The following is a 24,230-nucleotide window of genomic DNA, read 5'->3' on the forward strand; positions in this document are numbered from 1 at the left end:
TTTCGACTTTACCGAGACGGACGTCCGGAGACGAATAGGTCCAGTCAGAGCGATTATGATGTTTTCTAAAATGTTTAAATTTTATTTTTTAGATACTTATGAAAATGACCTACAATTCTAACCCAATGTTAGAAGTTCGTGGTGTTTGAAAACCCCCCTGAAGAGTACATAGATGCTCTCGTCGTTCTGCTGTATATTTGTATAATCACGTTTATTGAAATGAATAATTCAATACCGCATGAGGTCATTGTTAAACTAATTAATTTCTCAGTATTTTATCCTGTGATCTGCGTCACGTCAACAAATACATTAATACTGGAGTATGGAGTAAATATTAACTCGATACATTAATATAGAATATAAACATAATCGAACAGAACGCTAAGCGCGTCTCTTCATATAACGCCCATGCGCCAACGAAGACTGGCAGTGACAAAACTTTTTATGAAATCGAAGCGTCTTTCGCCGATATGGATTTCGATTTCAGACATTGTCTGTGAACTCATCAGACACAGAAGAAAAAGAAGCGAAATGAAAAGTACGTACCTTTGGAGTCACATGCTACTAAGTAGAAAGTTCTACACTGTGTTCTCTTCCCATGCTTTAATTTTCAAATCAATGTTATTATTATACTTTTAGCTTTTTTAAATTCATCAGGCCCCTACCGAATCAAGGCTCTGAATAAGCGTTTATCTATTATATTCGCAAAGAATTCCAATGAGAAACGCCTGCATCTAGATTGACGGACGGAATTTGGAAGATTCTGCTGAAGCCTTTGATTGCCTCAAGTAGCGTAAGCTAAGTGAACAAATAGCATAAGGTTAGTCCAGTAAATGAAATGGCGCCCGACTGTCTCGTCACCAATTAATCGACAAATGGCAATTTGACTGTCAATTACTGAAACTATAAATAGCTTTGTATAAATAGAAATAAGAAGTTTTAATTTTGTTGCGAGCTGTTCGAACGTTCGAATGTTGTTACGGATATTGCAAATTGGTCTCACCATTTACTTTAAGTTTCTGTAATAGGAGTGTTCAATATAAATTACAACTAGTACTAAAAAAGATGATAATAATAATAACTGCTGTATCTTTACAAATGTAGAATATATAGTTTATTTTTTTACATTTGTTATATACATTTTTATTTTTCTTGTTGTCTTTTCTATCGTTCTTTTCTTTCTCCATTTGCTTCCTCCTAACGCTTCTACCTCTTTATCCACCTTTTTGAGGGTGCCCTCTTCTTCTCCCCCTTGGTCCTTTCTATATCTTGTCTTTAAGGTCCACCTTTTATCTGTGCTTTTTGATTTATTCTCCGCCCATTACCACTTTTGTTTTAGGGCATAATGTAAGTCATCTATAACTTTTTTTTTCGTCTTATATTTTCGCTTTTTACTTGCATCCTTCTAGTTATTAGTACGATTCTTCCAATCTCATGGTGACGTGACAGTTATAAATAAACTCAATTTGTATAAATACTATATTTCTTTATTAAACAAACACATATAACATAAGACAACGGGTGGCGTTATCGCTAACAAACAATGTCATTCAGGCAAATAAAAAATAATAGATACTGAGGCACAAGAATTGCGTAAATAATTAAGAAAAAAACACTATAATTCATTCACAAGACAAGAATAGTAATTATTTATCTAGAACATCAATAGGCTCTCCGCTGTATCGTAATATATTTTAAGAGAGAAAAATACAGATTTTGGATAACATGGATCTGGTACAACAGTTCACCAAATCCTAAATAGCTGTGCACGCAACGAGCTCGCTTACTCGCGAGCTTTCTGGCAATAGGAGTATATCAGCAGCAGACAATATCCGTATCCCTGTTGCCCGTGGTATGAAAAGATAAAAGAGAAATCGAGGGTGCTGGACCAATTTATTAAGCTGTTTGAGATTTTTTATAGCGATTTATAATATAAACTGTTTTTCAATTTGGTCGAACCAATGGGGACCAAATACTATGAAATATTAATTTGTCTTAGTGCTGCTTGTAGTTAAAACTGTCTTAATGAAGTGCAGAGTAGTTTTTATATTATATAACGATATAAGAGCCGTGTTGGCCTAGTGGATCCAGCATGTGACTCTCATTCCTGAGGTCGTAGGTTCGAGCCCCCGCTCTGCACCAATGAAATTTATTTCTATGTGCGCATTTTATATATAAATAAAAGGAAAGACAAGGAAACCGGCTTGCCTTGGACCCAAAAAGTCGACGGCGTGTGGAACAGAACTCTGAACTTAAATCTAAGGTCCAGACGTAAAAAGGTTGTAGCGCCATTGATTTATTTTTAAGATATAATTAAAAATGAGATTCGAACCAGTTGAATGAAATCCTTATCAAGCGTTATCTCCCGACCCTAGTTACTAGAAACGAGAGCGTAGGTTTGTTTGTGCATTTACTATGAAATGCTTATGCTAATCGCTCTCTTTGATAAACTGTTGATTCATTCAATATCGTCATTTAATTAGTCACTTCAGTTCAAATATAATTTATTTCTCAAAGAATTACATTCACTCAGCGAGAAAATCTGGAATAGGAATTATGCACATCGTAAATTGAAATTATTTTAAAATAATAATAATAAGCCTTTATTCCACATCTTTGACGTACATTTGATTAAAATAAAAAAGATAAATTTATAGTTTTACTAAGATGCGGCCACTGTCCGGGAGAAGGCCTCCTCCAACTTTTTCCACCCTAATTATTTGCCATCGTCATCCAATTTCTGCCAGCTACCCTCTCGATCCCGTCGGCCCATCGCTCTGTTGGTCTTCCTTTCTTCCTTTTTCCTTTCGGACCCGTCCATTCGCTTACTGCTCTAGACCATCTGTCATCTGTACAACGGGCTACGTGGCTGGCCCATCTCCATTTAAGTTTAAGGGCATATTGCTCAGCATCAATAATATTGGTTTTTCTGCGAATATTTTCACTTTTATGTTTGTCGCGTGATTTAATTCCGAGAATACTCCTTTCTATCGCACGTTGGCACGAACGTATTTTGGCTTTTGTTTTGTTTTTGAAAATCCAAGTTTGTGCTCCAATCCATCCAATCCAATCCAATCCAAGTACTTGGGAGCTTACCTTTAAGCTCCAAAACTTCTTCCAAGTTGTGGTGACGCGGCGCTCCAGTTCTTTGTCATGTCTTTATTTCTTAAGTGAGACTTGTTCACCAAGATAAGTATAGCCATATACTCGATGGTTGTTCCGTTAAGCATAATCGGGTAAATGTTGTTATTTGTTGCAACTTTTGTTTTCGAAGTATTTATTTGTAGTCCTATTTTTTTGCTGTCAGTATTTAGGTCTTCTATCATTTCTTGTAATTGGTTTAGCGTTCCTGAAAACAAAACTATATCGTCTGCAAAACGTAGGTTGCTCAAATATCTCGAGTCTATTTGTATTCCTTTCCTTTCCCATCGCAGTTCTTTCATAATATTTTGAAGGACGGCTATGAATATCTTGGGTGATAAGGAATCTCCTTGTTTTACTCCTCTTCTGATACGAAATTTTGGTCCAAGTCTGTCTAATTTTACTTCACTGGTACTCTACTTATCTTGTCTTTAATAATGTTGATGTATATGGCTGGTATGCCTTGATATGAAAGCGCCTGCCAAATACTTTCATGTGAGATACAGTCAAATGCTTTAGTATAATCGATGAATGCTAGATATTAGATTTATATAGATATATATAGATTTAAAATAAGGTATATAAAATAAAAATATCAGTTTATAACCATATGTACAATACTTTTTTACACTTCACATTCTCCTTCTTAGTAGTCTTCATTACTGAAGTTCCTGCACCTCTTGAAAAGCAAACCGATACGTAGACTTCCTGCCTCTACACCAATCTATCCTCATTGTATCAGTTCATAGGGATGTTAACACCCCAACTTCTCCTGCTGTCACTCCTCCCTACCTTACCAGCTTGTCGAGACTTTTCGGTTATCTCCTGGAAATATGGCCAAAGTAATCCATTTGCAAATGCTAGTATTATGATGGTCTAAATAGTTGTTTGAGAATGGACTTATTGTTCTTTTTGCAGTCCATGGCATACCCAACATTCTAGTCGAACATCATATCGAATGCCTGTATCAATTTTCGTTCTATTGCACGAATTGACCAGGACTCTGATCCGTACAAAAATATGGAAAATAAATGTAATTTAGTCAAGTAAAAGATGAACTTTGAGGAATGCAATTCGTAATTAATCAAATGAGGTTCTCTCTGTCATGCAAACTTTTTGCTCAATATTTCTATAGTATCTATGGAATTCTAAGATATAGCTGAGGGTAATTATCGAGCCAATTGTTTCCTGCTATTAATAGAACTGCAATAATTGTGAAGGCTAAAGGGCAATTTGATGATCGGCCGCGCGCTGCTATCGTTGCCCGAAATGTTGCGTTGTCTTTAGACGAAAATTTGGCGGGAAAAAGAAAATAAATACTAAACGGTCTTTTGACTCAAGTATGGGCTTGTCTATTAAATTTCCATTTCGATAAATTATTATATGCAATTGTGAAATAAAAAAAAAAGGTATGGTCTAAAGTTTTAAGCGTCGGGCACGCCTAAGACTTAAGACCCGTCGGCGAAAAAGCATTAAAATTATAGGTTTTCTTGTAAATGAATAGATTAGTATAATTCTACAGTATATATAAACGTTGATACAGCTATAGTATTACAATACATATAAATAAATGATTCTTGTGTAGATAATTAATTGTATTTAAATGTATTTACGTGTGTTACGTACGAACGCAAAGATTACATAATCTTAGGTCGTCAAGCGGATTTGAGAATAGATAGCTAATATTTTTTACCGAACTTCCAAGTTGAGTAAGTTTTATGGTTTTGAGTTAAGTAAATTTATCTTCAGAAAAAATGTTATATTGATAAAGTATTGTTTGTTTCAGCGATACGGGTGCCGTCACAAGCTCCAGCGAAAGATTCAAGTATAACGGACACAACAGAAAAAGGTTATTATTATACGTTATAAATTATAATTGCGTGATATTCGCACGATAATTTAAGGGTGTGAAATTTCACCATGCCTACTGCTGGTAGAGGACAAATGTTTGTTTTTTTATTATTAATTAACTATTAATTACTTAAAATGTCTTGTGGAACATGGTTGCAGCTCCTTACTAACTTTGTAAAACAAAAAACTTGGCGATTAAAAGAGTGGCGGAGAGTTTATTGTCAGTTCTTATCGTCCATTCAAGTCTATATTGCGCACATGACCTAAACGAATAAATGATTTTGAATTTGAAATATATTTTATGTTACTTTAAAAACAATAGTTATATGTTATAAAATATATTAATTAAAGTATAAAAACTTGTAGTAGTGTTAGCGTCTTCTAACACTGAGTTCATTCAAATCAATTTGTGATTACGCTATGCTGAGAAACCGTGCGATTTGACAGATTTTATGAAAGAGGACCTTAAGAAACACGTATATCTATATATATATTGCATTTTTAGGGTGCCACCCAGTTACTTAGCCATACAATTTATATCGATAAAATTCCAATTGCAGAATACATAAATTCAGAAGAATTCAGCACATACGAAGATGTTCGGTTAGAGACCGAGTGCTTGGTCGGGAGTGAGTGGCTGAGTAATTGTCACGCATGTCGCTGCTCCAAGGAGGGCAGAGCCATCTGCTTAAAACAAGATGTCTGTGATAAGGCCTATGGTAAGTCACGACCGGCAATGGCAGCTGGTCACCACGTATTTAACAGATACGAAGTAGAGGGCTTTCTTAAAGACATCTTGATATTGCAGGAATCCATGAACGGCCGTAAGCACTTAAATCAGTATATGTTTGGTTTCTGTACCATGAAACAAGAGTCTCTTCCATGGTCCTAAGAACTCGCATATTAACTGAGGGCTTTCTTGTTTAAATCAGTTTCGACTCTGTGTACCCTTAGTATAGTATCTAGGCACGTGACTGGAAACTCAGTGATCGTGTTTCGAACCTGGATGTGCAACAATTTAGTATCCTATGTGCGAAACAAAAGTTACGTACGAATAAAAGTTCGTATCGTAGCAAAACAACCACAATTTGTTTTCTTGCCAATTCATATATATACTTTAGAGATTATGTAACTATGAATCGAATAACATTTCTCAATAACTCTTTTAATTAATTGAAATCCAAAAGTCTTTTACAACATCCAACAGCGAGAACGATTGTGTCTTCAATATTAAGTTGTTAAAACTGGTGAAATTGGCATTACCGTCGCCATTTTGAAATGTCAGATTGACATTATTTTTTGTAATTTATTGGTGCGTACAATAAATAATTACGAATTGCATTAATAATTTCAATGGCAAATGTATTTATCGAACGGTTCTGATTGCTAAGTATCTGAAAAGACATTATATTCATAGCACAGGTAACAAAACCTATCATATCAGTTGTTCCTACGTTTGTGTCATATTTATTTAAGCCTAGAACTGTATTTTCTCGATACTAGTCACATTATTTTATTAAGACATTTCAATAAATTATTAAGTTATCCTGCATGACTTCAAAGTACAAGCCTTATAGGGTTAATATTTATTTACTGGCAATACTTATATCCTGACAGTACCGCTCTTACTGACCAAGAGAAATATGTAGCACTGTACATCGAAATTGGAAGTTATAGAGTACGGATGCATTTGCAAAACCCTTAAAATGCCAATAAAACAATAGACCAGCGATTACTAGTGGGTAAATTTATTTACATCTAAATATTTTTAAAGGTATATAAGTATCAGAGCGAGCATGTGTTCAGTAAAGGTGCACTGTTTTCAAGTTTTTCAACGTATTTAAATTTTTATTATTATGTATTGAATAGATTAAACAGATAACGTAAATAGACAAAATTGGCAATTTCCAGGTGAACCTTTAAAATGCAAGCCAGAGACGTCGTTCAAGAGAGACTGCAATACATGTAGATGCCTTGACAATGGTCTAGTACTTTGTACTATGAAGGGCTGTTCTCGAGGAACCAGTAAGTTCATATTTTCCGCAGCTTATAAATGTATTATCCAGTCAGGTATTAGATAGCCTAACGTTAACATAAAAAAAGGTAAATTAAAAAACTATTTTTGTATGCATTTATCGAGCTCCGAAACAAGACTGCTATAGTTACATTTATACTAACGACAGTGGTTTTCTAATGTAACATATTATTATTTTATTATATTATTCTGTAAAATTGTTGAAAAGTATTTATTTAATAAAAATATTTTTTTATATTTTTGTATTAAAAAAATACTTTAGTTAATATTCTTAATTGAACTTGAAACCTTTTCTAATATTTTTCATTATTTCATAAACCCGTAATAGTCTCCTATATAAAGACAGGCAAAGTGAGTGTCTATGGGCAGTGGCATCACTTCAGCCCCCTGCTCGTTTGCCTCCTATTACATAAAAATTAATTAAATAGATAAAAGAAAAAATTAAAACAAGTTTGATCCATGTGCCAGTATCTTTAATGCTGGCAACATTGCAACTTTCAAATTTAAACTACATTGTAATTCAAATTATTACAATGTAGTTTCGAGCGTTCCCATAAATTCTATAAAATTTAAAAAATATATATAAACCATAAACGAGAATATAGAACATTTTTGACATAAGAGTGTCTTTGGTCACAAGCACCCGAAACCTTTATATAAGGTAACTTATGTCTGGTCAAGTCAAATTCAGTTATTAAAAAAAAAACTACAATTTGCCAGTTAGAGACGAAAGAGTACTTCAGTTAAAACTGCAACTTGAAAATTAATACACGAACAAAAATTATCACGAATAGGATTATAATAAAATTTATATTCTCTAGTTCAAATGAAAGCGGATTTGCAGTCGGGGAAAGATTGTTTACCAGGCACGAGATGGAAGAGCAGATGCAACGATTGTTACTGCTCTCAAGAGGGTGTCAGGAATTGCACAATACTCGATTGTCCGGGACAAGAGAATGGTATTTATCTTCTGTGGTTTAAGTTATTATTAAGCTGGTCCGGCGTATATCACACAAAATAGAAATGGATTTAAATGCTTTAATGAAGAAGATATTTTTTTAATTGTATATTAAAGTAGCTTCATAGTTTTCTTAGTTTAAACAAAACAAGTTTCTGAATCCCTTTGATTGCTTTTTCTCGCGTGTATTTTCCCAACTTTTTACTTGACATTGTTAAAGTTATGTTGCCATTATAGAGAAAAAAAAGTTTCTGAACGTACTCGTCAATTGACAACCAATATATAATTTCTTTATCATTACTGATATTATTCTACATTTTTTTAAATCTAAAACACTCCATTATCAGAATCTTGTCGATTAAAATGCTCATTATATCTTTGACCTTTACGAAACGTTGATAGTATCAGATTTTTCTTCTTTTTTTTTTTTCGTAAATTTCTAATGTTTTAATATTTGCTATTCTAGGGACAAATATAAGATACAGCCGTCTTCTGGTTATAAATGTTCGAACAAACCCAAAGCTTTATACATAAGAGATATATTTAATTGCTTATATATATTAACAGTTGGTCATACGGTCATTATTGTCGTATTGGTAAATTATTTTTTGTTTCTCTATAGTATTTTTTTTATAATGAACTGTGTAGGCCTTGTGGCTTTAACACGTTACGCTCATCCCTGAGGTTGTGCGAATCCGGCTCCCAATGGACTTTCGGTCTATGACGCATTTAACATTCACTTAGACGGTGAAAAGTTCGTGAGGAAACTGGCTTGCCTTACACCTAAAAAGTCGTGTATATGGTATAGGAAGGTGATAGGTACTATAGACCTATAAGATTGGATCATAAAACAGATACAGATCTCTGGTTTTTTAAAATAATTTATGTACGTACAAACACGATTTATGGAGTACAAAATGCCGTAATGTAAATATCTATTAAAGACTTTATTTGTGTTGATTTTACGATTATATTATATTTGAATGAAATAATCCCAGAACCCGTACTCCGATGTTCTCCGGACTCCATGTGGAGGAACGAATGCAACACTTGCTGGTGTACGACAGATGGACACGCCATGTGTACTAGAATGGGTTGTTCATTGCATAACGGTGAGATCATTTTGTGTTTATTAATTTTAATATAATTTGTCTATTTATTTAAAGTTCTAAGAAAAAATAAGAGAAAAATATGATTTTTAAAATATTTTCTATGGAACCGCTGCCAAAGGTATATATGATACGATAAAATAGGAGCGTACAATTCCCACAAGGGACAGCAACACGCCCGTAAGCACCTCTTCGTTGCGGTCCACGTGGCAGTTAGCTTTTTTTTCAAAATGATCTACTTCCTTTTTTGCCCCCTGCCCCATAAAAGACTCAAAATAATAAAATCTAAATCGAGAGATGCAATAAAAAAAATAAAATATAGACAGAACACCACAAAATGCAAAAAAAAAACTAAATCTAATAAAAAGTTTAACGTCACAGAGCACAATATATGAAATTAAAAAAAAAACACCTCAACAATTTCATTTATACTCAAACATTTCAGTTTCAGATTGGAATCCACAACCAGCTAAATCAATAGAAAACAGATATTTGTCGTCTTTGGTAAGTTTATGTTCAGTAAATTTATATCTGACGCACCTCCTTATATTACGATGTCTCACTCAGTAAACAAACGTTTTATAAGACACCAATTGTGCTTTAAAAATACAAAAATAAGTTAACTTTTATGTTATATTTACTGAATTGCGGTTTTCGTACAAGATTGATATTTTCATAATTTAAGGAACTGTCACCATACACCATTCATACTCGTTCACTCGCCCATTTATATTTAGACTATTACTGTTAACAGTCAGATAAAGTGATATAACTAAAGAAATAATTAATATTTGTTATAATTATTACTTTGGTTTCTTTTACTGCTATTAATAAATTTTTAATTGACTTTATTCACAACATCGCAATCTAACGTCGCATTCAATAAGATTCGATACTTCTTCTAATTGTATTCAATGCTACTATTCATTCGCTCGTTCACTTGTCGCGTTTACTTCACTTTCATTCACCCACACTTTGGTGAATTTACGTTGCGTCGGTAATAAATCGCCATCGGTGATGGGCGTGTTAATGTGTGATTTGTGTTAATATTCACTTGGTGAAGGTTAATAAGGTAAGTAAGCACTGTTATAAACTTTATTCTTATGTAATATATACAGGATTTACAATCCATAACATATAGTGTAGTGAAAAAACACCCCAAAAGTCCGTACTCAGAGTAGGTTTTAGAAGTATACAGTTTTTGCAGCTAGAGAATGAATGCAATTAGTTCACCATGGATCTAATCGACACTAGAAAAGCTTATTTGTTTCATTCGTCGTGAAATTAAATTTGGGATAACTTCGAACCTAAGTTGCAGTTTACTATCTATCATTAAAGATAAGGTAATGTACTACTCTGAAACAGCTAATAAGGCTCAATATAGTCAAGTTATGATTCAGATAAAGATAGATAAAAAAACTTGACATTTCTACGCCATCTTGTCGAAGGGTTTTGGCGGGATTGCGAAATTATGAAGGATTCATTTAAGTTTTAAAAGGCAGTACTTAACAGAATTAAAAATATATAGATAATAGATAGTCACTAATCAGAAATGGTTTTTAATATTTTGATTTTTAGTTGAGATTTTTTTAATACATGAAATTTCGTGTATCAAATAAGAATTATACGTATTAGTTTGGCACGACAAATCTCTTTTGGCTTAGACTAATCTGAAATATCTCCGTAATTCATACTTTGTTAAAATTTTAGTCGTCCAGGCAAAATGCATTCCATAAAGTCCAGAGACGATCTGTCTGTGAGCCGAATGCGATATTCAAAATTGACTGTAATGATTGTTTTTGCTCTTCAAATGGAGAAGACATATCTTGCACACTTAAGGTTTGTCTTGGCGAAAGCTCGGAGGAAACAGAACAAAAGGTATGTGTGTACAGACGATATAAAAAGTAGTTCTATACAAAAGTGAAAACGTCAATGTGGTCTTGACTGTATAAGAGAACGCATGGACATACTATTTAAGCAATAAAAAATATTTAGAGAAATTAAGGAATACAAAATATTATCGCTTCTCTGAGAGCCTCTGCCCTGGCGACAATCTTCAGCATAATAATCAACCAATATTATAATATAATAGATAATTTTATCTATTAAGTTTTAAGTAATTCTGAGCCCGATTCCCTAAGGAGGGGGAGGGGAATTAAACTACCTGCCGCCCTGGCATCTGCTCTTATAAATAGATAAATTTAATTACATATATTGTTTGTTATTAGAGAGTTAGGAGTAATATTTGGGTTAGGGGACACTTTGGAAGTTCAAAAACTACTGGATTCACTTGAAAATGTTTCACCTATATATGTTATTCTATATAGATATGCTATATATAGTTTATTTACATTATTATTTGAGTTTACCCTAATATCGTTTTCAGGAAAAACTACTAAGGTTTATCGAGACAAGGTCAATCGAAGGAAATCTTATAAAACGTCCAATATGCAAAGCGAATACATTATTCAAAGTTAATTGCAACGAGTGCGCGTGCGCCGCTGATGGGCAAAGCTACTCGTGCAGTGACGATGATTGCGATGATAGGCCTATCAATGATGATGTTGAGGTGTTTATGGAGGAAGGGGTGAGTTTTATAATGGTGCAAAGGCTTTGTGTTAAAAAACCTACATGGGGTTTAGACTTCGGTGTCTACGTACGTATAGTGCGGAAAGACAACCATCGCGGAATTTGAATTCAGCAGTACTAAATTACGTTTAATGTTGACAACAACAACGTCATTATAGTCCGACAGTAATCATCCTAATACTAAGATGACAAATTCATAGTATAGAATGTTAATAGGCTATTTGACAGTATGAGAAATAAAGTGTTATTTAATGTAATCTGTATAAAATTTGCCTTAAGAAGTAAAATAACTTGTAATTAATGATTAATTTATTAAACTACAAATATTTATTTTCATAGTCCAGTCACGTAACTCAAAATGGTCACAAATTGGATTGGACGAACACAGAAGACGTATAAATTAAGAATGATAATTACCACGTAAGAAACTTGACATGTCGACGCCATCTTGTCGAAGCGTTTTGGCGGGATATAGAAATGACGAATATTTCATTTAAGTTTTAAAATCCAGTACTTAACAGAATAAAAAATACCAATTTGTATAGGATGATAGGGCTGGGCTATATGGGCTTTGTGTTATTGAAAATTCATCATTTGCTTATCCACAGATATTGAAATCGTTATTTTTTTGTGGGCGTCATGTGTATAAATTGCGAGCACATAAGACACGAATCATTCTCGTACAATATTTAATTTAGATTAATTCCTGTTAACTCTACAAATAACACTTTAGGTTAAATTATGACGAGTGGTGGTTTAAGGGTACCGATATCACTATTAATCACAATATATTAGACCCATTTCGGTCCAACCTTTCGTCACCACAATGCTCCACAGAATACTCAATCAGTACTGTCCTGCGTTCCCGGTTCGTACTGTCAAAATCAAAAGTCAAGATGGCGCTTAGACACCGAGGCTTTTTTTTTTTTTTTTTTTTTTTTTTTTTTTATAAAATAGGGGGCAAACGGGCAGGAGGCTCACCTGATGTTAAGTGATACCGCCGCCCATGGACACTCTCAATGCCAGAGGGCTCGCGAGTGCGTTGCCGGCCTTTTAAGAATTTGTACGCTCTTTTCTTGAAGGACCCTAAGTCGAATTGGTTCGGAAATACTTCAGTGGGCAGCTGGTTCCACATAGCGGTGGTGCGCGGCAAAAATTGCCTTGAGAAACGCTCAGTCGTGGAACGTCGGACGTCGAGGTGATACGGGTGGAATTTTGTATTTTGCCTCGACGTCCGATGCTGAAACTCAGCTGCAGGTATTAATCCGAACAACTCCTCTGAACACTCTCCATGGTAAATGCGGTAGAAGATGCAGAGTGACCCCACATCTCTACGCAACGCCAAAGGATCGAGCCGCTCGGAGAGGGATTGGTCATCGACGATTCGAACCGCTCTTCGTTGGATACGGTCAAGTGGAAGGAGCTGGTACTGGGGAGCCCCCGCCCAGAGGTGAGAACAGTATTCCATGTGGGGCCGTATTTGCGCTTTATAGAGTTGCAAGCGGTGGCCCGGAGTGAAGTACCGTCTCGCCTTGCTGAGCACACCAAGCTTTTTGGAGGCTAATTTAGCCTTTCCCTCCAAATGACCGCGAAACTGAACGTCGTTCGATATGTCAACGCCAAGTATTCCGATGCTGGCTGTGGCTTCAAGAAGAGTGTTTTCGAAAAGAGGAGTAGCGACAAAGGGTATTTTTTTCGCGGAAAACGCGCAAACTTGTGTCTTCTTGGGGTTAAATTGGACTAGGTTTAGTCTACCCCAGTCCGAGACTCCACGTAAAAGAGTTTCGACTTCAGACACAAGTTTGTTCCGGTACTCATCGACAACTGCCCGAGAAATACCTGCCCGGCCAGTGTAAAGAGTATCCCCAGTGCTGTCGTCCGCATAGCAATGAATGTTGCTAAGTTGCAACATGTCATTGATATGCAGAAGAAACAGGGTCGGGGACAGAACACAGCCTTGTGGGACCCCAGCATTCACGGGTTTAAGGTCGGAACATGCTCCGTCGACGACGACCTTGATGCTCCGATCGGCTAGAAAGCTGGAGATCCAGTCGCATAATTTCTCAGGAAGCCCGTAGGCTGGTAGCTTCGAGAGCAGTGCTTTGTGCCACACCCGATCGAAGGCTTTCGCTATGTCCAAACTAACCGCTAGTGCCTCCCCCTTGGACTCAATTGCCTCTGCCCATCTATGAGTAAGGTATACTAGAAGGTCACCAGCTGAACGACCACGACGAAAGCCGTACTGATAGTCGCTAATCAGCTGGTGGCCCTCTAGATAACTCAAGAGCTGGCCATTAATAATGGATTCCATTATTTTGGAGAACAAGGAGGTTATTGCGATTGGGCGATAGTTGGATGGATCAGTGCGATCGCCTTTTTTAGGGATCGGATGTATCGAAGCGGTCTTCCAGCACTTCGGGACAGTGCCGAGCGAGTACAGGTACCGGAAAAGGCGCGTCAGGACCGGAGCCAACTCAGGAGCACATGTACGCAGCACAATTGGAGGGATACCATCCGGCCCGCTCGACTTATGAATGTCCAAGGAAGATAGTGCTCTGCGAACAGCACGTTGCTGGAATGTGATTTCCGGCATTGAGTTATCACACCGCGAAATCGCCGGTGGTGATCTCCCCCGGTCATCCAAAGTCGAGTTGGACGCAAAGAGACAGCCCAAGAGGTCGGCCTTCTCCTTCGCAGTGTGGGCGAGCGAGTCATCCTCTCTGTGCAGCGGTGGTATCGATGGCTGACAAAAATTCCCTTGTACAGCTTTGGCGAGAGACCAGAAGGCTCGGGTCCCAGAAGGGAGTTGGGCCAATCTCTCGCCAAATCTGGCGATGTGCTCTGACTTTGCCTTAGCGATTTCCCGTTTGAAGGACCTGGAGGCTGAGTTATATGCTTTTTTATGTTCGCTGGTATTGGCATCACGAGATATCGCCGCTTCCGCCCATGCATTAAAGCATTCTCGCTTTCGACGCGATGCCGCCTTGCAAGAACGCTTAAACCAGGGCTGTGACCTGCCACCGATCGGCACCGCAGAGAATGGAATAAAAAGTTCCATGCCCTGCAGAACCACTTCGGCGACAGAGGCAGCGACGGAATCTGGAGCTTCCGACGAAAAGCACATAGGCCCCCAAGGGTAGGACGCAAAGAAAGACCGCATCCCATCCCAATCTGCTGACCGATAGTGCCAAATACGACGACAACCCGAAAAACGGGGCCGAGGAGGGCGCGTAGTAGGCACAGTACTCCGGACCACACAATGATCCGATGAACCCAATGGCGGGTCAACAGAGACTTGATAGGTCTCCGGATGTGAGGTCAGCAGAAGGTCCAACAAAGAGGGTTTATGACCATCCACATCTGGTATTCGCGTAATCGCAGGGACCATTTGTGACAGGTCGTAAGCTAAAGCAAAGTCGTGAAAGGATCTTCCCGCGTGATCGGTGGTTTCCGAACCGAGCCAATCGGCATGGTGAGCGTTAAAATCGCCAAGTATCACGATTTCAGCGGTAGGAACCCCTTCGAGCAGGGAATCTGTAGCCATTTGGATGTGCTCAATGAGTCGCTCAGTTTCGGTATTTCCGCTATGGGACCTATACAGGCATGCGTAGAATCGCGGATGGTCATCGCAGTCTACGCGCAGCCAGAGGCTAGATAGGTCCCTTCCTTCAAGCGACCCGAGGCGACGAGAACAGATATCCTCTCTGACGTACACGCAAACTCCCGCCCGCGGCACAAATGAATGTTCCAATTTGTACCCCGGGTAGGAGAGGTAGGAAGTATCAGCCGGGAAGGATATCTGAGTCTCAGTAAGGAAGAATAAGGCCGGCTTCGCAGTTTCGAGGTGAAAGTGAACCGCGTTAAGATTAGAGTTGAGCCCCCTAACATTGGTAAAGTCCACTGAGAGCGTGGAAGGGGATGCCTTCGGTAAATTCTTCCGTTTGCCCCGAGATCGAAACTTATAGTTTTTTGAGCAGTTTTTGCCCACCCCAGAATACGAAGGGCAGCCTGTGCATCCACCACCGAATACTGATTGTTCCGATGATGGACGCTCAGAGGGGGATTCTCCACAGCGGAAACGTGTGGTACCCCCCTGGGGTAATCTCTGTTTAAACTGCATCTTCATATTCTGGGGGAGGGGGGAATTGATGGGCTCCGGGAGTCTCACTCACCGCACGAAACGCGAGTACAATAAGATGAACCTATTGCATCACTTCACGCCGGTTTTCTGTGAGACAGTGGTACTGCCCCGGTCGTGCCTGCCCGATTGGCTGAAGCCCGAAAGCAACAGCATGGCACTCCCACTAGGAGCATTTGCTCTGATCAGTCGTAGCAATATTCGTACTTTTATTCGATCTTTTAATAAAACTACGAAATCACTTCCATTTAGGCCCCTAATAGCCAGCGCCAAACCCCTGATAAATGGTGACGCCTATCCTGAGATTTTTACCACGCTCATTACGACATCAGCTTAACTGTTATTATAACAAAACAGTATGAATTGCAAATACAACATTGGTGTATAAATTTTGTTTAGGGCCCAGACCACATAGAACATTCCGTGTGCAAGCCTTTCGCAGTGTTCCATATGGGTTGTAATACCTGTCGTTGTAATATGAACGGCAGTAACTACTCTTGTACCAATAAACCATGCCCATTACCCGAAGACGTTGAAATATTCAAAGAATTGGAGGTAAGTTCTTCATATATTCAATTGAACTTTTTGCAGTTTAAATCATTTTTATTTTTACGTAATTGGAGGCAAACGGTCAGGAGCCTCACCTGATGTCAAGAGACATGGACATGGACACTCATATTACCATCTCACAAATTTCATCAACATCACCTTCTTTTGTGTGGGTCTTCCATGAGAGATACGTTAACTAACTATTGAAAGACTCCTTCCTCAAATGCCGGCAACGCACCCACTAAAAATGGGTGTCCATGGGCTGTGATGATTGCTCTTTCGTCTCTAGGCTCGTTTGCCGTCTTTTATATAAAAAAAAATTAAGAGGACATTGCAACTTCTTGGTAATATTTTTTAATTTTCAGGATATGAAGCCAATCATACCATGACTGTTGGAAACTTGACGGATACAGACTATTATTTTTGTTATTAAACATAGTTCTATTTACGTTATTTTATTTCAACATCCCTCCGTACAGCAGCAATTAACAGCTTTATATGCATATGAATCACTGCAATAAACCACCGAACGGATTTTTGGACAGCTATCGCCAACAGATATAATGATTCCTGAGAAACGTTTGTGTGTTGTTTTCGGCCTTCGGTCCGTGGACATTTATTCTATCTCATATTTTGTTGTATACTTGTTTCTTACTTAAGCGATAACTGTTCATAAATAACTATTATTTTCAGTTTCCACGGGCGCACTTGCCCACAAAACCCGTTCGTTCATTCTTGTTTGCCACCTTTACATATTTTATAATTTTGTCGCAGAACCGTTCCGGCTGTGTGTTCGATGTGACCGATCTGTGTTTGATACTCTAGGTCGTGCCTGAATCGGTTCTGCAACACTATTAAAAACGTGAATGAACGAGAGAACGGGTTTCGCGAGCAATTTCTCCGGCTCGCCCATCACAGATTTACTTTGATTTAATTGACTTAAATAACCGTTATTGTTGAAGTCACAAAAATTTGCCAAAATACATGAATTCCATCTGTCGGAAGCGAGTCGTTTATATAACAGAAAATTAGATTAAAAGTTGATGGTATTATTTGAGAAACATGAACATAAAAACACACAGAGCGTGATTTAACGAGCTTGCTGGTAAATTAAAACTTAGCGGTTAAGAGTGGCGGAGTTTCTTACCAGTTCACGCCCACTGCAGGCCTGAATTAAGTAACTAAATGTAAATTTAGATCTATTCAAAGCTCACACGAGCTTCTGAAGATCGTACCTGAAATTATTAACACAATATTACAATAACACTTAATGAGATGAACTGGAAAAAGTTAACGACACAATAAAGAGTTAAATTGGAACGTAAACAATTATATTATAATGGGTTGCAATAATGTGAAAACAAAACATTAAAATCATATTTATTAAAATTATGGTATCATTTATTAATTTTTCCCAAGGCCCGAAAATCCGTTAACGCGTCCGAAGTCGTATGCACTGCTAACAGAATGTTTATAAGAGACTGCAACACTTGTTGGTGCAATGACGACGGCACTGGCTTCTTTTGCACGAGGAAAGTCTGCGTCCTACCGGAAGAGGGTGAAGAGAATCCTGAGGTAATTTAGTTTTAACTTCTTTGAGGGAATTAACAATTGGCTATCTTGAAATCATAAGTTGGCGGCTGGTAGATAGTACCGGTGATCCCAGAGCTGGTGCTTGCATCGCTAAACGGATAAGTTTTGCAATACAGCGAGCAAATGCTGCCAGCGTTAACGGTACAGTCCCACAGGGACTAAACTTTAATTCTAATTTAACGGGAATTTTTAATAATTATTATTACTATGTAGGTTGAGAATATTGTAAATACTGAATAAAATGTTAAATAAGACGTGTTGCTTGAAAATCTAAAATCGCAATGTGTACAAAGATAAACCAATATTGCTCGTAAGAATCAATCACGAGTTATGGTCTAATAATGTGTGTGTATGTTTTTGTGTTAATATTAAAAAACATATTTTCATCCGCGACACTTTTGGTTCTTCCTTTCGTTCATCTTTTATCTTTTGAATTAATTTATGCATAAGTAAGACAAAACAAGACTAAAATTGGTTTCATTATATTAATAATTTGACAGTAAGCATGTCATTGACACAGAGTATTGTTTATGCCACCGTAGACAATAGAACTACGTAAGAATAGAACATCGCGTCTGCGTCTGTTCCATTAATATTCTATGGCAATTACTTTTCTTTAACTTGAAGTATGCCTTTTGGCTGACGCACAAACCGTGCAGGCCAAGAAACGAAAATAAAACGTATGCCTTCATTGGCGCGGTGTTACTTAACAGTCACATCTAAATACAGGTGTATTTAAAAAGCGTATCAAAAAATACATTTTTGAAAATGTTTTTTTTTTATATCAATTTAATTTTATACTTATTTAAATACATTAATAAACTTAACTACTAACAAATTAAATGTATATAAACGAACTATTTAAACGTATATTTAAAATCCACGATTTGGTTTAAACCAATCTTTAGCTGAGAAGTCAATTTGTATATAAAGCATTTGAATTGAAATTTGTTCAGAATTTGAGGGCAATCAAAAAGCAGTGCCGTCCCGACGAAGTGTTTGAACTGGACTGCAATACATGTCGGTGTAACTCTGATGGCGAGTCGTATTCCTGCACTCGGCGGGTCTGCGTTCCTGAACCTGACGAAGAGGTATAAAAATATGAAGCTAATATACAAATCTAATTTAAACGAATTTCAGAACAATGTCACGAATACATTTATGAATGACCTTAAAACGGCTCCATACTTTCATCACTTGGGTATGGAGTACCATGAAATTATTAACACATCATGATTTATGAAATGAATGAGAAGGTACAAATTTATGGCTTTAACCTAATCACAAAAGACAATAAAAATAAAAACAAATCCTTACCAAACCTAATGTAATTCACTGGGCACTGAGACATTATCATTTACATCATGCATGTAAAATTATCAGTTATTTAATTTTTTCAATGGGTCCAAAGGCATGCGCCTCATTAATATTACTTGGGGACATGCAAGTCGTATAGAACGTTATAAACAAAATTGGAGCTTTTTTAAGCTGGAGCCGTGATTCGACAAATGTAGGGTACATTTGTCATTTTATAAACCTTCATATATTTAATAATAATAAAATCTAAACTCTAACTTCTTCAAGTCAATAAAATTATTTGATTTCAGAATAAAAACAGAAGAAAACGAGCAACTTCACAGGTAAACATACTTTTTATAAATTCCTTGAATTCTTAGTTTATAGCAAGGTTTGCTTTTGTGAAACTTGCTTTGCTTTTGGAGCCCTTTTATGTTTCTTACAGCAGTGTTGGCCTAGTGGCTTAAGCGTGCGATTCTCGTCACTGAGGTCGTAGGTTCGACTCCGGCTGTGCACCAATGGAATGTCTATGTGCGTATTTAACAGAAGCTCGAACGGTGAAGTAAAACATCGTGAGGAAACCGTTTTGCCGTTAAAGTCGACGTCGTGTGTCAGGCACAGAAGGCTGATCACCTACTTACCTATTAGATTGAGAAATGATCATGAATCACATACAGAAATCTGAGGCCCAGACCTAAAAAGGTTGTAGTGCAACTGATTTATTTTTTGTATCTTAGACTACTGAATCTATATTAAAATAAATATAAAAGTATCATTTCCCATTCTATAATTTTATGTATTTCTAAAATCAATATGGGGAAGCCTTTAGCCGCTTCAAGACTATCTGGACCACATTATCTCAATGGAAATGATTGGCTATAATAATAAATATCACGCTTGTTAGTTCTGGACTATCCAGCCTAGAGTCAAACCGGAGTAGTTTCGCTGGTAATCCATCCAACGGGTTCTAGTTGCGATATATAGACGTGGTTGTTGTAAGCTGTATTTACAGTAGTTGAAATTTGCAGCAAAAACCAAATCCCGATACAGCGCCGTCCAGGCCAGCTCCAACCTTAAAGGTATTGGTCATGCGCACAAAACTATATCATGTGCACAAAACTTCTGACACAAATTTGCACTTGTGTGTCCACATATTTACTGACAATATCTCTAGCAAGAATAGTGTACACGCGTCACGCACCTTCTATTTTGTCAAACATTCCATAACGCACAGTTATGCGCACACGCTACGCTACCATCACGTTGGCAAAGAGTTATTGAACACGGGGTTCAAGAATGAAACCCGTTTTCAGAACAGGCACTTGATGTTTTTATCTAATTGACTGGATCGGAAGTATGACGATGACGTAATATTCTGATAGCTAAGGATATATTCAGCCATAGAAAAAAGTACGGTAAAAGCCCTTTAAACATATCGCATATATGACTGGCCCAAATGACAAAGTAACAAGGGCAAACCAAAAGAGAGAGAAAATTTGGATGATGACAAAAAGTACAATGAGTGGAAAATGTTAGCCTATCTCTCGGTAGGATCCGCATCATAGTCTGATTAAATTGTACATATATTACTTTTTGTGTATTATATGTAAATATGATGTGAATTCGATTCCAGACCAATAAGTGGTTCGTCTGGTCAAGAATCGTTTAGGTTGGAAAAGTACACCACAAATATCTGAACGCCATTAGGTATATACATATATTGTTATACAAGATTAAACCATTTTTGTTTATAGGGTGCGCCTAAGAACTGCCAACCAAACCAAGAGTTTCGTTTGGATTGCAATAAATGCCTTTGTGATAATGAAGGACAAAATTACTCATGCACGAGAATTGATTGCGCTGCCTTAAACAACAACAATGGAGGCGATAGGACGAAGCGAGGTAAGATTATTGAAAATTACTCTTAAGTCAGTCAACGTGAGTTAAGTTCGGTGGCGGAAGGATGTATGTTCAAATGACTGATACATTTTGTTTGAAGCTAAGTGTCACATGTCAAATTTTTTGAAGTTAAACTTCTTAAAATGAGGGTTTAAATTTGTCGAAAAGGGAGAGAGCGATTGAGACCGATTGAGAGTGAGTGAGAAAGGGAGATCGAGAAAAACTACACGCTATTGGTTGATGTATTCGTTTAGAAGTTACATATTAGAACTTTGATGGCAATTCTGTCACATAACGTCTCGTTCAGTAAACGCAGATATTTATTTATTTATTATTAGCACGTAAAAAGTGTGAATATAGATAAATAAATACATGGAGTAATCATCAATACATAGTCATCTATTGGGGCTTTTACTTTAATAATCAATTTACAAAGACGTTTCACTTGTGACGTGTACTTTGTACGCACGCACGTTTTAATATTACAATAACACATAACAGACGAAAATTAACTCAACGCGTTTCTGAAAACGAAGCCTACTGAAGTATTTCCGAACTAGTTCGACTTTGAGTTAAAAAGCAATGTACTTAAATTGTATACAATGTATAATTTATTAAATTTATAATTATGTTAGTTATGGAAGAACTGGGAACACTGGCACACGTATAGCATTTGTATTTATAAGGAATAAACATAATTTTATTATAAAAACGGCTGGCAACGCACTCAAGAGCCCTCTGTCATTAAGAGTATCTATGGGTGGCGGTATCACTGAACATCAGATCAGCTGCCCGTTTGCCCCCGGTTCCATAAAAAAATAATATAGGGTTTTCTTGTCCACCACGTTAAGAAATATCCTATATGTAATCTCTCTTTTTGACCAACTCTTATGTTTGTATACTATTTATACAATAATTATGTTAATCCCTGATTCAGAATTGGCTTCTAAAGCCTGGTCTGGCCTTTACTGATTACTTAGTAACTTATGTGTCTTTACAGAAGTGGCATCACAAGAACAGTTAAACTGTACACCTGGCACAGTCTTTGACCAGGGCTGCAACGTCTGCCAGTGCACCACAGATGGTAACCACGCCGTATGCTCCATGAAACGGTGTCGCGATGAGAGCGAGAATGACATTAATGCTCCCGGTATGTTGTCAATAACTTATTTTTGGGTAAAAAGTGTTAACCTATCAAAAAATCATTGGAGCTACAACCCTGGGTTTTGCCTTTAAGACTGTCAACACCAGGTCACCCGTCATCAATGTGAGCAATAATATTTTAGTGAAAAATAAATCAGTGGCACTACTTTTTAGGTCTGGGCCTCAGATTTCTGTATCTGTTTCATGACCATTTACCAATCTAATAGGCAAGTAGGTGATCAGCCTCCAGTGCCTGACACTCGCCGTCGAATTTTTGCGGTTAAGGCAAGCCGGTTTTCTCACGATGTTTTCCTTCACCGTTAATTGCGTACATAGAAATAAAACCCATTGGCGCACAGACGGGGATCGAACCTACTACCTCAGGAGTCGCAAGAGTTTACAAAACTTTAATTATTACAGAGCAGTGTTGGCCTAAACTTTTGTGTGGTTTTTGTCTACACCCGAACCACAGATACTACAGTTTTTTTCTTTCTGTAGACAATAATATATAAGTTACACAATATTATTTATAGAGAACGACCCAAACTTCCGATGCAATCCGGGAGAACAATTCAAACGCGGATGCAAAGATTGTACTTGTTCAGCTGATGGAAGGAGTACCTTCTGTACTCTACGTCTTTGCGACCAAGACATCAACCCAGCACTTTAGATTTATGCCACCCTGGTACATCAGTGAGTGATTATTTTACAATGTTTTCTTTTAATAAATGTTAATAATAATAAAAAACGAGAAAATCCAATATCCAAGATTACAAAGAAACGTTCTTTTATTTATACAGTCCTGGTATGTAGGAATTCTTGCAATTCAGTTTTCTACATACCAACGAAGTGAAAAACGTAAATAAACCTTGAAACATTTTACAGCTATCATAAATAAATATTACACATAACCAATAACAAAGTTAATTCGAAGTTATGACGGGAAAACACACTTTCTAAATTTTTCCCAAATGTCTCATACAAGGAAAATTTCCAAGTTTTTTTTAAGTCTATGATTACAAATACATATAACTTTAGTACTCCATAAGGTCGTTTTATATACCTAGGTATCAAAACAAATTCTCGACAGTTAGAAAAGTAAGTATTAAACTTCTAACGAAGAAAAATTAAGTTAGTTTTAACTACATTGATAGTATTCACTTAATTATTCTTATTTGTATTGTTTAGCCTTAACGTAGATAAGTTATTTTCAAATCGTCATATAGATTCTTACAACAAAATGTATTCAAAAATTTAGTTAGAAATTTCTTGAACGGAAAACTAATGTTATTCTTATTTTCATAGATTTACGACGCATAGTAAAACCAGTTTAAAACGATTTAACGCGGCGTAGGAACTAACTGAAATTCATATAGCATTATGCGTTATATTTACTGACTTTTATATAAAAACTGTAAGTCGTGATCAAAAGAGCTGAGCTCACATAATTGCTTTTGTACATAATCTTAAATGATTATTTAGATATAATTTATGTATTACTATTTACTATAGATCAGGATTTATGAGTGCTTTTATAGAAATTTTAATTAAACACTTTCATGATCAGACAATGTTTAATGTTATTTAATACTGTAAACAATATTTATTTCTGTGTTGGTCATTATTGTTTGAGCCTATGTAGAAATAATTTTGAAAGAATAAAAAAATAATTCCTCGTAAGTATGTGTTTTATTTTCATTTTTCCGTCTCAATTTCCATCATGTTTTTTTCATCGTTCGGGTAACAAACGGCAGGTAGCATCACCTTACTTGTCACCGTTGCCCATGGACACTGCCAGAAGTTTCGCAAGGTGCCCCTTAGGTATGGAAAAATGATCAACAATGTATCTCGGGTTATGTTGGCTTCTCCTAGGTTTCCATTTTCTATCCCTGGCAACTTTAGGCCCCTTCCTGATCATCACTTCATTGC

At 36.8% G+C, this 24,230-nt stretch overlaps 1 protein-coding gene across 3 annotated transcripts in view; it reads left to right on the plus strand.

Annotated features, from left to right (window-relative positions):
- LOC123707840 overlaps positions 1–23,960 on the plus strand; it is a 30,615-nt gene extending 6,655 nt beyond the window's left edge. The window contains exons 2-18 of one of the 3 annotated variants that reach the window (XR_006753525.1): positions 4,928–4,990; positions 5,553–5,711; positions 6,904–7,017; positions 7,849–7,986; positions 8,984–9,097; positions 9,540–9,598; positions 10,805–10,972; positions 11,481–11,681; positions 16,221–16,376; positions 17,790–17,945; positions 18,920–19,054; positions 19,571–19,603; positions 20,288–20,338; positions 21,014–21,161; positions 22,159–22,308; positions 22,835–23,399; positions 23,607–23,958. Coding sequence is in view for 2 of the 3 variants with exons in the window: in XM_045658200.1 (XP_045514156.1) it covers positions 4,928–4,990; positions 5,553–5,711; positions 6,904–7,017; positions 7,849–7,986; positions 8,984–9,097; positions 9,540–9,598; positions 10,805–10,972; positions 11,481–11,681; positions 16,221–16,376; positions 17,790–17,945; positions 18,920–19,054; positions 19,571–19,603; positions 20,288–20,338; positions 21,014–21,161; positions 22,159–22,308; positions 22,835–22,971 (1,982 nt within the window). In the remaining variant the exon portion in view is untranslated. Of the gene's footprint in view, positions 1–4,927; positions 4,991–5,552; positions 5,712–6,903; positions 7,018–7,848; positions 7,987–8,983; positions 9,098–9,539; positions 9,599–10,804; positions 10,973–11,480; positions 11,682–16,220; positions 16,377–17,789; positions 17,946–18,919; positions 19,055–19,570; positions 19,604–20,287; positions 20,339–21,013; positions 21,162–22,158; positions 22,309–22,834 lie in introns of all 3 variants that reach the window. The other 2 variants (XM_045658200.1, XM_045658201.1) reach the window with 2 other exon arrangements.
- The last annotated feature ends 270 nt before the right edge of the window (positions 23,961–24,230 follow it).

Source organism: Pieris brassicae, chromosome 3 (assembly GCF_905147105.1).
Source record: "Pieris brassicae chromosome 3, ilPieBrab1.1, whole genome shotgun sequence".
Classification (NCBI taxonomy): Eukaryota; Metazoa; Arthropoda; class Insecta; order Lepidoptera; family Pieridae; genus Pieris; species Pieris brassicae.